Source organism: Dendrobium catenatum, unplaced genomic scaffold (assembly GCF_001605985.2).
Source record: "Dendrobium catenatum unplaced genomic scaffold, ASM160598v2 fragScaff_scaffold_1676, whole genome shotgun sequence".
NCBI lineage: Eukaryota > Viridiplantae > Streptophyta > Magnoliopsida > Asparagales > Orchidaceae > Dendrobium > Dendrobium catenatum.
Window position 1 is genome coordinate 2,154,403 of NW_021320138.1, and position 16,555 is coordinate 2,170,957.

At 34.2% G+C, this 16,555-nt stretch overlaps 2 protein-coding genes across 2 annotated transcripts; both read left to right on the plus strand.

The window, feature by feature from the left end:
- Positions 1-426: 426 nt before the first annotated feature.
- Positions 427-9,851, plus strand: LOC110096828 (aconitate hydratase, cytoplasmic-like). Its single transcript, XM_020822950.2, has 9 exons — positions 427-639; positions 1,923-1,990; positions 2,071-2,189; positions 2,290-2,411; positions 6,733-6,831; positions 6,933-7,412; positions 7,660-7,758; positions 8,565-8,807; positions 9,341-9,851. The coding sequence occupies exons 1-9, from the start codon at positions 442-444 to the stop codon at positions 9,410-9,412; spliced, it is 1,500 nt and encodes a 499-aa protein (XP_020678609.1). The 5' UTR covers positions 427-441; the 3' UTR covers positions 9,413-9,851.
- Positions 9,852-11,044: 1,193 nt separating this feature from the next.
- Positions 11,045-14,014, plus strand: LOC110096850 (pentatricopeptide repeat-containing protein At4g35130, chloroplastic). The gene has a single exon (XM_020822971.2). It carries the CDS (start codon positions 11,215-11,217, stop codon positions 13,594-13,596), a length of 2,382 nt encoding a protein of 793 aa, XP_020678630.1. The 5' UTR covers positions 11,045-11,214; the 3' UTR covers positions 13,597-14,014.
- The last annotated feature ends 2,541 nt before the right edge of the window (positions 14,015-16,555 follow it).

Sequence of the window (16,555 nt, forward strand, 5' to 3'; positions counted from 1 at the left end):
AAATTATTTTTGTCAAATTCTGATGACTTTGAAAAATTCACCTAAATCTCGTCGCGGCGCATCGAAAAACATGTGATTTCTAAAATTGGCATTTTCGGGATTTACATAAGCTGCTGTTTTCTGTTAGATTATAAGAAATCCGTGAGTACAGCAAGTAAAAGCATTCAACTTATAATTTTTAAAGTGCAACAATAACATGGGTAACATTGCGTTGTTTTTCTTGATGTAATGTAAAACCCATGAAAAGTAATTTTTAGCAGACCATTAACAAGCTGATACATGTTCAGATAATTTTTTAAAAATTTATTATATTATGATTTTCTATGTGTTTGATATTCTACTAAGCTTAGTCAAATCATATGCATGGTTTCACATTAATCCTGTTTTTTCAATGTTGTAAAGCACAGTTTTGTTTAGAACCCCATTTGATCGTTTGTCGCTATGTTGCTTCAGGGTTTTGCTATACCTAAGGAATCTCAAAAGAAAGTTGTGGATTTTACTTTCAATGGAGAGCCAGCTAAGATTAAACATGGAGATGTTGTCATAGCGGCAATTACCAGTTGCACGAACACTTCAAATCCTAGTGTGATGCTTGGAGCTGCTCTGGTTGCAAAGAAAGCTTGTGAATTGGGTCTTGAGGTTGAATTTTGGATTTCTTACTTTAGTTTTATGTGATGCCTTGCTTAATTTGGCAGCAGATTTTCATTCTTTTGGTTGTTCAAATAGTCATGTGAAGAATAAGCTGGGTATGAGACGAGCTTGTATAATCTAAAACATTCTCTTATATCTGGAAAATCTTAAACTCACCAAATAACTCGTTATGTGTCTGAACTTCTATTCTGAAGATCATACATGGCATTTTTTAATAAACTAAACTATGTTTAAGTTAACCCATCCACAAAGTTAGATAGTTCATTCTACAAGTTCTCTCTTCTGTCTACCAAAATTTTCCCATGTGATTCCAGTCATCATAAATGAAATTTTTTTTTGAATGTGCAATATTAGTGGATAAGTCGGTGGCACTTGTTAACTGCAAGGTGATAGTGTCCCATCGGGCAGTGACATTATACTTTCTTCTCGCACAACAAAAACTAAAATTACAACTTTAGGCTCTTTTTCGGGACCACATCAACATTTGGGGCAATGCTAGTAGATAAAAACCAACATAACAGGCTTAGTGTGCTGAAAAAAGTAAAAAATTGCCATTATTTTCGTACTTTTTAGTTTTAGTCATAATTTGCACTACAGAATAGAACTCTCACCTTGCTTAAAATTATGAACCTGAATTTTGTTTTCAAGCAAGATTTCCCTCTGTCTAAATGAATATAACTCATGATCAATTTATGTGAATCTTTGGTGATCGTTATTGGGCATTTCACAGAACATTTTTGCTAATCATTTAAGACCAACTGACCTCATGAACTTCTAAAGTTTTTGTGGTCATTAAAATGGTAAACCTCTGGCAAATATTTGTAAAGTTTAGCCTGCTGATAACCAAATATAAGACCGTTAACCACTTCGCCCTATATTTTTTCCTGATGTGTTATGAACACATGCAAAGAGACAAATTGAGAACATATGAAGAAGATAGACCGCTGGTAGATCTTCTGCATTGATCAAGTAACTTGAGCTTCTTGTCAAGTAACCCTCTGAAGTACCTACAGTTAATTTGGCTGGATGAAGTGGATATATCTTTTGGATCGCATATGGTGCAAATGGAATGAGATTTCTTGAATTACGTTTTAGTTTGTTTTGGATGTTTTTTTTTTTTCCCCTTCCTATGCCCCTCCTTTTGTGACCCACCAACACCAATCAATCCCCTCTTGAGCTATGCTTTGTCTCCTCTTTTTTTTTCATTCTTTGATAAATTTGTTTGGCGGTATCTTTAATATGTTTTCTTATAGGTTTCTCATTGTTTATAGGTGAAACCATGGATAAAGACGAGCCTAGCTCCAGGCTCTGGAGTAGTCACAAAGTACTTGGAAAAAAGGTAAAGATTAACATTTGTGCTAAAAAGCTCATAATAACTATGCTTTAGAAGTACCTAATATTTTGCCACTGCCTATTCAGTGGTTTACAGAAATACCTAAATCAGCTAGGATTCCACATCGTTGGATATGGTTGTACAACCTGTATAGGAAATTCTGGAGACTTAGATGAATCAATAGCTTCTGCTATTTCTCAGAATGGTAGGTTTTCTTATTTGTTTGATCGATGATAAGATGCCATGTAGATTTCCCTTTCCAGGAAATATGTTCTAGTGCAGCTTTTATGATGGTTAATTTTTAGATATTGTTGCTGCTGCCGTGTTGTCTGGGAATAGAAATTTTGAGGGACGTGTACATCCTCTTACCAGGGCTAACTATCTCGCCTCTCCTCCCCTTGTGGTAGCATATGCTCTTGCCGGCACGGTATGCATTCATTTTATTCTTTTCTTATCTTAAAAGTACTTTCTGACTGTTGTGCTTTGAAATTTTCTTTCAGACATCTTTGTTCCATTAATCTTTATTTTAAAGAACTGCTACCTTTATTGGCAATGTCACAATTCACAACAACTATTCATTGGAAAATTTTCTACTTTATGCCCTTTTGCTGCATAATTATGAAGGCGTATTAAAAAAAATTGATAGTTACAATTGGTTTTTTGGAATTTTTTTTATTGTTAACTGAATATTGTTCTTGAATATTCTACTTAAGGGAAAATTATGTAAATAGTGGTGAGACCTGCAATGCTTTATGGTACAGAATGTTGGTCATTAAAATAGAAGCATAATATTAAGTTAAGTATTGCAAACATGAGGATGCTCAGGTGAATGAGTGGCTTTACTCTTAGAGATAGGATACGAAATGAGCATATACGTGAAAAGGTTGGAGTAGCTCCAACGGAAGATAAGATTAGAGAGTGTTAGTCTTAGATTTTTTGTTCACATAAAACAACTGCCTTCCGATGACATGGTTATGAAAGTAGATATATTAGATTTAGCTTATGTTAAGGTAAATGTAGACATAAAATATTAATTAATCTGAATAATTGTTTAATCATTTCAACTTAAAAGTTTAATTAAAATAAAGTTAAAACTTTAAATTAAATTTTAAGCTTTAAATGAACTAACTTAATTTAAACTATCAAACTTTAACTTAATTAAACTAATTAATTTAAAATTAAACCTTTCAATTAAACTTTAAACTAATTTTAAAATAAAATTAAATTCAATTATAAATTATGGTTTAAGTAATTGAAAATTTTATTAATTTAAAATCAAACTTTAATTCAATTAAACTAATTAATTTAAAAATAAAGATAAAAATCTTCTAATTAATGAATCAATAAATTGAATTTAAACCTTTAAATTAATTTAATTAATTAAGCAACCTATTTTAAATTAAATTCATAATTTAATTAATAATTAAGTAATTTTAAAATATACTTGAATCAACGAGCTGATGAGTTTATTTTAAATTAAAATTTAAACTTTAATTTCATTTAATTGAATGCTATTAATTTTAAATTTAATAAAATCCTTAAAGAAAATATAGAACAATAGTTACGCCATACAAACCTAAGTACAATGCACACCAACTAAGCACCAAACTCCTAAAACTAAGAAAATAGAAAACACGAAGAAAACTCCAAAACCCCAAGCAAACCTAACTAGCTCTTGGTAAGCTCCAACTCCAGCTCCTTGCAAGCTCCAGCACCTGGCAGACCTTGCAGCTACAAGCTCTAACTCCTGCAACTTTGATCCATGAATACCTGCAAAAAAGTAAACAAAAGTCAAAATAGAGTGGTTAACAAAACTATTATTGTAAGCAGAATACTAGTACAGTAGGTAAAAAAAGCAACGAAAACAAAAATGCTAAAAGTAAAAACTACTGTAAGTAAAACAACTACTGCTAGAAAGACTAGTGCTGAAACAAACAAGTAATCAAAGGTACTACTACGAGTCAGAAGATACTATTGCAAACAAGACACTATTATAGGTGTCAAGGTGGCGAAAAATACAAAACTAAGTATTTGCTACTAAAGTGCCCTGTTAAGCTAAACCCCTGCTAACCTAAGTTCAACTAACAACTTCTAATAGAGGTCTTAAGACCTGTTATATTGGTTACTTTTAATAGAAGCAGTAAGACCCACATGTTAGAGAAAATCTCTAGGTAAAAGTAACCTAATCCTAAATCTTAAACCTACGGGCTACTTCTAAGGGAAGCTATAAGATCTGCTATATGAGCTACTTTAAGTGAAAGCAGTAAGCCCCTCTTTTCAAATATAAACCTACGAGCTACTTACCAGGGAAGCCGTAAGACTCACTATCTGAGCTACTTCAAATTAAAGCCGTAAGCCCCTACCCACATTTAAACATATGGGCGACTTCTAAATGAAGTCTTAAGACCCAATTTTAATCTAAATATACGAGCAACTCCCAAGCGGAACCACGAGTCCCATCCTAAACCCAATCATCACAATTTCTATTCACTTTAGTTTACTCGGGATCTCTGAGAGGAAGCAACCCATGGCTGCTATTTAGATTTCCTGAACACTACAATCAATGATTGTTAGTGTTGGTAGACTGAAACCTATGATGTTCATGGGATGACGGGGGCATGGGATCTTGATCGAGTCTACCTTCATCCCCCACAACCAAAATTAAAATTGTTACACGCCTAAAATCAATTCATCCTTAATCGAGAGTTCTCTTCTACGCGCTAGGAGGGATAATTAACTATGAAGGTTTTGCCCTTATAAGAAGTAAAGACATGGATCTAAATAAACCCTAATATCACACATTAGGGGAAATATGGTTAATTACAATCTGCTTCAAGGCGAATGGAATCCACTGGCTAAAAAGTGGGATTCATTTGTTCCACAAGTACCATATTCCTTTTGAGAAAGAACATGAATCAATCTATAAGACTTTACATCTTCAATAATTTCTAAAGTTTGAAAATACTTGTCATGGTTGAAATCGTTTCACCTCAGTTATAACAATATTAAGAAGATATAAACAAATAAAAAATGCATTTGGGTTCATCGTGATCCGTGAGAAGTAGTTATGTTATTCTGAGTATGATATTGGAATGACAAGATAAGTGAAAGAAAAAAGTGCTTGATGATTTATCGTGGGATAATAATTATATTTTAACTTTTAGTGATTTTATTTATCAGATGCTTGGAGTGGTAGACTCAGATAAGTCATGCTTACGCTATTTATGAGATGCGAGATTCATTGTTAGTTAATGTGAAAGAAACAATATTTAAAAATGAAAGAAATTTAAATAATGAAGATTCAAATTTTTGGAGTGTTATTTTTAATATTTTGGAGGATACGTGGAGCAAAATAAATACACCTCTATATTGTTTTTCCAACTCTGTAAATCCAAAGTAAACTTCAATATATCTTTTATAATTAATTTTAATTTTGTTAAATAGTAATTATATGATTTTATTTTCTTTATATTCATGGAAGATATTCACATAAAGAATGGCTTTAAGAGGACTTTCAATGTGATTCTCCATTGGAAATTTAAAAATTTCAAATATGAGAAAAAACATGTTTAAAACATTGTTTTTCAAATGAGTGAAGAATGATGAATATAGAGCTTGCCGAATTCTTTGGGTATCTAGAGAATTTTAGAGATTAAGAATCTTTACATGATAGATGCAGGATGGATTCAAAATTGTGATGGTTGATTCATAGAGTTTCAATACCTCTACTTCAAATAATTTTGATAGAACTTGTTGGCCAAGTTTCCGAGAGTTGTAGCACATACTCATTCATTCACACCTCTTCCAAGCATCTTCACCTAATGGTTTCAATGAAAAAGGGATAAATTACTTTACAAAGGGTTGAAGATTTAGTTTATGTGCATATAAATTTTCATCTTCTTTCATGAAATATCTCAATTTATATGGAATGTGATAATAAGATATGGGATATTGTTGGAGATTGCCTTGACGCCTTTAATGATATAGAAATTTTAGAAAGAGCAATTTTTTCTCTTGGTGAGTTAGACTTGGAACTAATAATATTTAATGATGATAATATTAGAGGCCAAAGACAAATACATGATGAAAAATTAGTCCTATTTTTTTCTTTTAGTGAATAGCCGAATCTTGATGTTGTACTAGATAATTTATGCTCTTTATTTTTTATATTATACTGGACAATTTATACTTAATTTTTTTGGAAATCATAAGCTAGACAAATAATTATAATATCGACTTATCATTTGTTTGTTATTCTTAATATTATGCTTATTTAATTTTTGTGCACTATTTAAAAATTATAATGTCGTGTCCAAGCCTTATCCCTGTCCTGTATTTTCAATAATTAATGTGTTCTATATTCATGTCGTGTCGTGTCATGTTCGTGCTTCCAAGGGTTCTACTATACGATTGAATAATGATAGAAGCATGTCATTTATTCTGATGATAATGCTATTTGTTCCTTTTGAGAGCTTTGCCTTGTTTAAGGGTCATTTCTCAATCTGATTCACTAAAAATATTAGTCTTTCTCACCTGTTTAAAGCCTTCTGCCATATTGTTACTATATTTATTTTCACAGTGATTCCTGATTGCGTAGCTATTCTCCCTGTTAAATTCTTTAGGATGTAGTGTACAAGATATGTATGAATGGAGAAATTGTGGGATCAAGTTTGAAAATTAAGGGATAGTTAGTGTCTTTTAATCCTCTATGTAGTTTCTTCTCATACGTTCCATCTTTTTCATCGCAGGTTGACATTGATTTTGACAAAGAGGCCATTGGGACTTCAAAAGACGGGAAAAAGGTGTACTTCAATGACATCTGGCCATCCAATGAAGAAATTGCAAATGTAATTTTTTATTATTTAGCTTATTTTGATTTTATAGCAAATTTCTCATTAGACATCTCTTTGATGATTTAAATTTTTTTTTCTATCTCATAATTATGTAGGTTGTGCAATCAAGTGTTCTTCCAGACATGTTTAAATCGACATACAAAGCAATCACATCGGGAAATCCCATGTGGAATCAACTACAGGTGTCGCCCAGCACTCTCTACCCATGGGATCCCTTATCGACGTACATTCATGAGCCTCCATACTTCAAGGACATGACAATGTCCCCCCCTGGCCCCCATCCTGTGAAGGATGCCTACTGTCTCCTAAGCTTCGGTGATAGCATCACAACCGACCATATTTCCCCTGCTGGAAGTATTCATAAGGACAGCCCTGCTGCCAAGTACTTGATGGAGCGTGGCGTAGAAAGGAAAGATTTCAACTCCTACGGCAGTCGCCGTGGAAACGATGAGGTGATGGTGCGGGGAACATTTGCCAACATTCGCCTCGTCAATAAGCTCTTGAAAGGTGAAGTTGGGCCTAAAACAATTCACATTCCCTCGGGAGAGAAATGCTCTGTTTTTGATGCTGCAATGGTAATCTTCATAACCTTTCAAACTAAGGCTTCGTTTGGAACTGCTTTTTTTCTTCTTCTTAAAATTTTTGTACTAAAAAGCTGTTTTAAGAATCAATAGGAAAACCGTCCCAAACAAAACCTAAATGATAGAGCTCCCTTTCCATTTTAAGAACTATGAGACATGACCTATAACTTGACTGTTGGTTCTAGTATTCATGTTTTGAGAAGCTAATTCTCTTTATTTTTTATTTAACTTTATTGAGCAGCAATATAGAAGCGCTGGTCATGATACAATCATCTTGGCTGGCGCAGAATATGGGAGCGGGAGTTCGCGTGATTGGGCTGCAAAGGGACCGATGCTTCTGGTATAGTTGTTTTCTTTTCAATGTACTTTTCTATGTTGCGTACAAATCTAGGAATCATCATTTAGCAAAATGAGTTTTTTTTTTTTTTTTTTTTTTTTTTTTTTTTTGTAACTTCATGCAGTTTAACTAATAAACGGGCCACAGCTAATTAATCAATTTGGGAAGATTATAATTTGAAAAATTAAATTTGGGCAGCATGTTCCGACTAAATTTTTTATCATGATGGAGTTGAAATTTATTGGATTTACTCTAACATTAGTGTAATGCATATTTTGATTATTTACTTATGTATTGTACTAATCTCAAAACAAATTCAACAACTTCGAGATTCATTTGGATTATTCTTTTTATCAATATACCATGATATAAAAGCTTTCCCTTATAATTTCATGACGCCGGACCGGAGGGGGCTTGACGAATCTACGTTGATGATCCGGTGGCCGTGTTCGGGCACAGATCCAAGAACTTCTTGGAACAAATCACCACCCGAATATAATTCATGATACATAAAATTAAACTAAAGTCAAATCAAATCTATTCAATTCTCCTCCATTACAAGCACTACCCCTTATTTATAGTATTTGAAAGGCTACATAAAAGGTAATAAGCCTAAAGAAAACATAAGGTCAAACTATCTAAATATGTGGCCAATACATAGACTGAAGTTTATGACAAAATAACTCCGGCATCATTAATATTTTATTAGTAACTCTTCTTTAACCTTACTAACCTTGAATCAAACCCCCTTGTTGTTACATCTCTCCATTCTATCGTCCTCTCAGCGGTACTTCATGGCTTATTTGCAGGGTGTCAAAGCTGTAATTGCCAAGAGCTTTGAGAGAATCCACCGCAGCAATCTTGTAGGAATGGGTATTGTTCCCCTATGTTTCAAGTCTGGCGAAGATGCAGAGACCCTTGGGTTAACCGGCCATGAACGCTTCACTATTCACCTCCCAGCCACTGCTAGTGAAATCAAACCTGGTCAGGATGTCACTGTTACAACGGATAATGGAAAAACCTTCACCTGCACTGTTCGCTTTGACACAGAGGTGAGAGAATGCAATCAAAACAATACTCATCTAGGAAGAGCTCAATATAGTCATCAGACTATTTGTATGTCATTAATTTATGCTACATTTGGGACGGCTTTTTATTACTTTAAAACAATTTTTTTAGTACAAAAATTTTTTGAACCAGAAAATTTTATACTATAAAGCTAATTTTGAAAGCATTAAAAAAACCGTCTCAAACAAATATAACACTTCCCTACTTTAGTCCAACTATTCAAAATTAGATCTCAAATAATCCCTCATATAGAAATTAACAGAAATTGAGATGCAAAATTGATCTCAATTAAATCCCTTAAAGAACTATTTGGGATCAGTTTTATATAGTAGATGGAATAAATTGAAGAAATTTAATATAGTGGGACTAAATAGGCACATACAAATAATCCGAAGAATGCTTTGTATTTCTTCCAAAAAAATCATGTGTGGTTCCTTCTCTGATCCCCATAGTTAAGCGTTTTTCTACTCTTCAAATATTTCGGTTCGATAATCCGTATATGTTCATGCTGTAACAGGTCGAATTAACGTACTATAACCATGGTGGAATCTTGCCATTTGTCATCAGAAATCTGATTGGTGCTAATTAGCAGTTTTGATGGAAAGAGCTAATTGTTATGCCTGATCAAAGCCACCCTGTTCAATTATTTCTCTTGGGTGTTCTTGAGTTATGCACCCAGGAAAATAAGAAGATACATAGTAGAGGAGATGCTAGGCTGAGTTAGTTTGCCGCGATCTATTTAATTTAGGCTTTGTTTGGGACGACTTGCTTTCTACTTCTTAAAGCAGCTTTTTAGCAAAAAAATTAAAAATTTTGTACTATAAAGCTGCTTTAAAAAGCAGTAAAAAAGACGTCCCAAACGAAACCTTAGAGAAAACAAATGACTTTAGGGCATTCTGGAAACTACAAATTTTGAAAAAGGCATATCATAGCACAGCATATCTGGTTGCAAATTTGGGCATTTTGTTGCTTCATACATAGAATGAAGTATTTTCTGGAAAATGAGAATTTTAGTTTATTTTTACATATTTGTGTGCTTGAAATTATTCTATTTGAATAAATTATAGGGTTTGAAGTAAGTTTATATTGATTAAGGCTTCGTTTGGGACCGCTTTTTAAAATAGTTTTTCAGTACCATAGTTAAAATTATTGTACTCGAAAGCTGCTTTAAGAGGTAGTAAGAAAGCTGCTTTAAGAGGTAGTAAAAAAGCTGTCTCAAATGAAGCATAAATCAAACGATGGAATCTAATAAATTTTATTGTTTGTATAACATTTCTTGTGCTGTAGTGATTGCCCACATACCAGATCTTCTGATCTTCATTACAACAATTACAAATGTGCAATGAATGATCTGCTAATCCAGAACATTGGAAAGTGCCACGATGGGGTATGTACAAAAAATTTATGTATGTATGAATCTTTATATTCTCTATATAACAGTTAAATTTTTAAATCACATGAAAAAATATTAGTTTTATCATTCTCATTTTGTTCAGCTATTCTCTTAAAGAATCTCTTTAGATCTAATTTATATAAAAATAGAGTTGAAAAATAGTCAAGAACACAAGAAATAAATAAAAAGAAAAGCTACATCTTGTTGATATAAAATTAAATTAAAAATATATGACTAATAAAACAAGAATATTATAAAATAATTGATGATAACAATATTCATCTTTTTGGTAATACACAAGACTAATTTATTGATAACAATTACATACTCTTTTTAGGGATGAAATTTATAATTTTCAAAATAATACAATTTTTTTTTTTTTAGAACTGGGGTCTCCAAAGGGAGCGTTCAGCGGTGTAACTAATATCTCGGTAGAATCTGGTGAGGCCATTCAGTGGCATCAAGCCCACACTTGTTTTGCCCCATTGAAGAAGTGAGGTCGTAGTAAAGAAGATTTGAATCCGTAATGGGATATGTTATAAAAATTAATTATATAGCTTTTTAAATACTACAAATTTATATATTATGTGGATATATTATTCTTATTATAAATTATATTTATAATTGTACTTTTATATTATATTTTTAAAAATTTTGTAAATATATTTCATATAATATTTTTATATTTATACTATACATATATTCATATTCAATTATTCATAATAATAATAATAAATCAAACATCTTACATTGCTTTATATCTCTTTAACAGAGCTTATTCAAGAATCTTAATTGAGATAATTATATATTCAATTCTACCGCGCGTTTTTTTTGTCTCAGGCCATCAGTCATACCAGGCATCTTCTACCTTCCCACGTGGCTCCATCTCAACCAACCTCCGTTGATAAATAAACTGGAAAATAACAGCATAAACAAAATCAAATTCTCATCTTCTTAGATATCATCCCCTTCACTTACCTCTTCTCTCATGTGCAAATATGACAGCAAGAGCAATTTTACACAGCATTTACAGCAGCTCCACCACAAATCAAACCTCTGCATCCGACCAAACAAGAAATCTCATAAAAAAAGAATCTGTTTCTGCTTCTTCAGATTCAAAGCTGAGGCAAAAACCCAACCTTAAGGCCTCCTCTGTTGCCCGGACACTCAACTCCTACGTGGAAATTGGGCAGATGGTAAAAGCTCTTACCTTGTTCCAAACTCTTAAGAATCCTAAAAACTTCCACTGGAATGTGATGATCAGAGGATACACAAACAATGGGCAATATGAAGAAGCCATCAATTTCTACTACCAAATGCAAAATGCAGGCAATCTTGCAGACAACTTTACCTTCCCTTCTGTCATCAAATCCTGCACCAAGTCGCTATCTTTGAGCCAAGGGTTGACGATTCATGGACAGATAGTTAAGCTTGGACTCCCCTCAGATATTTATATCTGCAACTCTCTCATTGCAATGTATTCAAAGCTGGGATTGCTGGAATCCGCGGAAAGATTGTTTATTGAGATGCCTATAAGAGAGACAGTTTCATGGAATGCAATGATGGAGGGTTATGTATCTAATGGTGAAGGACTGAAATCATTGTCTTTGTTTAGAAAATTGCAAGAGGATTTTGGGGTGAAATCTGATGAGCTTGGAGTGCTGAGCGCCCTTGAAGCTTGTTGCTTGGAAAGTTTACCAAAGAAGGGGAAGGAGATTCATTGTCACATAATCCGGCAATGCTTTGAACTGGAAATCAAAGTTTTGACTACTCTTTTAGATATGTACTGCAATTGTGGAGAAATTGTTTATGCTGAGAGATTGTTCAGCTTGATGCCTAAGGAAAATGTTGTGGCTTGGAATGTTATGATAAATGGATATGTTCTCAGCAACCAACATGAGATGGCTTTTGCTTCATTCATGAAGATGCAAGAGAGTGATATAGAACAGAATGCCATAACTATGGTGAATTTGCTCCCATCTTTGACCCAACTGAGAACTTTATCTCATGGGAAATCAGTTCATGGCGCTGCTATAAGGAGAGGATTGCTTCCTCATTTGTTTCTTGAGACTGCATTGAATGTTATGTATGCAAAAAATGGGGAGCTGAGATCTGCCAAGTTGTTGTTTGATGAAATGCCTGAAAAAAGCCTGGTGGCATGGAATGTCATGATATCTGCTTATGTGCAGAATGAAAAAAATTTGGAAGCCATTGATATATTCCTAAGATTACTGATGGAACAGCCATTGTTGAAGCCTGATGCATTTACCATCTCAAGCATTGTACCGGCATACTCTGAACTGACTTCGCTGCCACACGGGAAGCAGATTCATGGCTATGTTTTCAAATTGGGTTATGAATCCAACACTTTGATACAGAATTCCATCATATATATGTATGCAAGATGTGGGGATCTAAGGGACTCAAGAAAAGTGTTTGATAAGATGCTATGTAGAGATGTTGTGACATGGAACACAATTATTCTTGCTTATGCATTTCATGGGCTTGGCAATAACGCATTAGATATGTTTTCAGACATGAAAAAACTTGGTTTTGAACCAAATGAGAGCACATTTTTATCTGTGTTGTCAGCTTGCAGTGTGTGTGGCTTCATAGATAAAGGTTGGATGTATTTTGATATCATGCAGAAGGAACATAAAGTTAATCCTCAGATCGAGCACTACGGATGCTTGGTTGATCTTCTTGGCCGGTCTGGAGATCTGGAGAAGGCTCTGCAATTGATAGAGACAATGCCTGTGGTTCCAACTTCCAGAATTTGGGGTTCTTTGTTAACTGCAAGCAGATATAACAATAACATCCAAGTAGCAGAAGTTGCAGCAAAAAGAATTTTCGACATAGACCATGATAACACTGGATGTTATGTCATACTCTATGGTTTGTATGCTGGTGCTGGCAGGTGGGAGGATGCAGAGAGAGTGAGATCTCTCATGAAGGAAAATGGTCTGCAGAGGACAAGAGGAATGAGCTTTGTCGAGCTAAACTGTAAGACAAGCAGTTTTGCTGCAGGAGATAGGTCACATAATGAAATTGATACAATTCAGCTAGTATTAGATATACTGTCCATGCAGATAGGTGAAAATGCTACTACTTTGGTTACCAGATTTAACCCACAGGATATTGTGACAATGAAAGCAAATCTTCCATGTAGGCATAGTGTGAGGTTAGCAGTCAGTTTTGGCTTAATTTCGTCGGCTTTGGGAACACCTGTTCTTGTTAAGAAGAATATCAGAATTTGCAATGATTGTCATAGTGCAATAAAAAAGATATCCAGTTTTACAGGAAGAGAGATAGTTGTTGGTGATTCAAGCATCTATCACCATTTCAACAATGGCTTGTGTTGTTGTGGTGACTATTGGTAAATTATCCTTTCAAGGGAGATTAGAGACATGTAGTCATTTTGCTGACAACTCATTAGGAATGGAAGAAGAAATTTACAGAACTTACAGAAGAGAATCTGATCCATACAAAGCATTCCATCATAAAAGGAGTTAATATTCGGTATGAAGATACTTCTTGAATATAAGAATCTATCCTGTTGAACTAATGCAGCTATTTCTAGCATGGATGCTGAGGAAAAGCAGATTGGAGGAACATAAACGATAGTAAAACTTGTATTACTCTGATGGTGATAAATATCAGAAAATTGACCCAAAACATAGCAAAAGGATTGACATTTCTATATTTCAAAATCGAAAAGAATAATGTAAGTCAATTAAAACAGGGTAATCAAGGAGCACTCGAGCATGGATGCACAGTATCATGATAAGAATTTGTTAAGGGATCTGATTTCTATCCATGACAGTAGCAGATATTTGGATGAAACAAAATGTTTTCAAGCAAGTAGTCAAGTACCTTTCATTTATTAACTATACAAAGATGATGAATGCGAAGCGTGATAGAAATTATTATCTGCAACATGGCATATAAAATGCCAATGGGATATAACTTTTCTACAGGTCTCTTCTACTTTACGCTTCCCAGTAGATGTGACCCATCTTTGCTTATAAAATTAGATTGTCTGTCATGTCATGTGAATGCAGAATGCTTGTTTTTTTTTGAAATTTGAGTGAATTTATCGCAAACTCACACAAATGTAAATGTAAAATTCTGAGCCTGAGATCACTTGGGAGCGTAGGTGGGCTGCATTGCAGAATACATATTCGATATGAATGCAGGATTAATGAGCTTAAAAAGTCCAGTAGATCATCAAACCCTACAATTGATAGGGACATCGGAACTTGGAAAGTCTATCAGAGACGTGGCCGTTGATCTACGGCCACGATCGAGTTGATGTATTTTTGAGTCGTATTATTTATTTGTTTTTTATTATGTTATGTTTGTATTTGCTTTTGTTATTTTCCGCTTTTACCTCTTAAGGAAGGTCATGTGTAAGCCCAAAGGGCATTGTCATCTTTTATTTTTTAGTCATTTGTATGAGGCTATATATAGCCCTATGTTCTTTTTTCATGCTTAATGAATGAATGAATTAAAAAAAAATATATAGTGTTTGAGTTCCTTGTGAGAGCTTGAGAGTGCTTGGGAGAGAAAACCCTTCGAGAGGGAATCGCATCACCCACCAGCCTTGGAAGAGTTCGGGCTTGTGGTTAGTTCTCTTATTTCGTCTTCCCTTCTTCCCTCCACCCTACACCACCGGCCCACCACCCCAAGCCGCAGGCCACCCTAGCCTCACCCTCACCGTCGGCTAAACCCCCCATCCCCACCACCACCCACGGTCAAAATGCTAGCCGTCGGCCCTCCCCTTGGCCTTCCCTCCATCATTGCTTTGGATTTGAATATTTTAGGCAACTCAACTACTTTATAAATTCAAATTTATTTGAATTTGAAAAGTTACCTAAAATACCAATCATATTTTAGGAAAGTTTCCAATCCCTTCCTATTTAATTTTAATTTAAATTGGGATGAAATATCTTTTCCCAAATTTAATACCCTAACTCAAGGAAGCATTGAAAGCTTCCTTAAACCCCTCCCTAGCCCCCTCTATACTGTCGGCCCCCATTTAATCCCTCCTTGGATTTATTTCCTTAAGCTCATCTCCTCTCTTGGAAATAATTCAAGCCCTCATACCCCTCTCTTGGCCAAAATTTCCAAGAGCCCCCACCTCCTTACTACTTTCCAAAATATCATCTTTAGTTTTGGAAATAAATCCCAAGCTTCCCCTCTTTTGCCCGTCACCCCTCTCTCTCTTTCTCTTCTTTAATTACTCTCAATCAAAGGGATTAATTAAGAAGTTTTTTTAATTAATTTTCCTCCACAAAATCTAAACCACATTTAAGCCCTACCCTCCTTCATTGGCAGGCCACCCTTGCCCACTTCTCCACTTCAACGCTTGAGAGAAACTTCTTTCTCTTTAGAGAAGTCTTCAAGGAAAGCCACCACGATCATCTTCCATGCATCAACTCTTCGACATCACTGAATGGCCGATCCGGAGCTTGACTACGGATTCACTTACGACGAGCAAGGGAACGTCAACATCCTCGACTCCACCTTCTTCAACTTCAGCCTCCATTGAAGAGTATGTGTACCACATCATCTTCATGCTTTCGGAGACCATCAACGAGCAACTTGCCAATGTCCAGTGGAAAATTATTGCGGGACAAAACAAGGGTGAAACACTTCCCTAGTCATTTATTTTTTTAATCCGCTAACCTTGTAAGTGGTGATTTAATCGCAAAGTTCTCGTGCTTCGCCCTCTACCTCCACTTAGTAAACATAGGGTTTAAGCGTACTTTCAATGTTGCTTATCTCAATGTTAGATTAGGGATTTTGTTGAATAACTACTTAATTTGCATGTTGTTGAAATTCTATATTGTTTTTATACTTCAAGTGCTTAGCATGTGATTTGGCCTAAGCCATTTTACATTTTTCTATTTTCGTTTAATAGCTAATAGTCTTAATGGTTCTTTGTTCCTTTCAAAATCGTGCAAGTTCTTATTGCATTCATTTAAAAGCATTATAGTCTTGCATCAACAATTTAATTCAAAGTGCGGCAAATGAGCAATATGCATGCCAACAGTCAAATCATAGAAGTTACATTCATATGATCATTGAATTAATGCATAAATAATAAAATTCATATGCAGTACTAGTAGAATTTATAAACAATAAAATATTATATTATGGAAGTCTATAAAGCAATAAACCAGTATGAGCGTCAAATCTATGAAACAATCGTCGTATTCGTAAAATCAATCAGTAAAGAAATCAGATAAAATATCAAATCAAACTTTTAGTAAAGACTATTAAAATCAAATCAATATAGTAAAATCATATATGAATATATATATATATATATATATA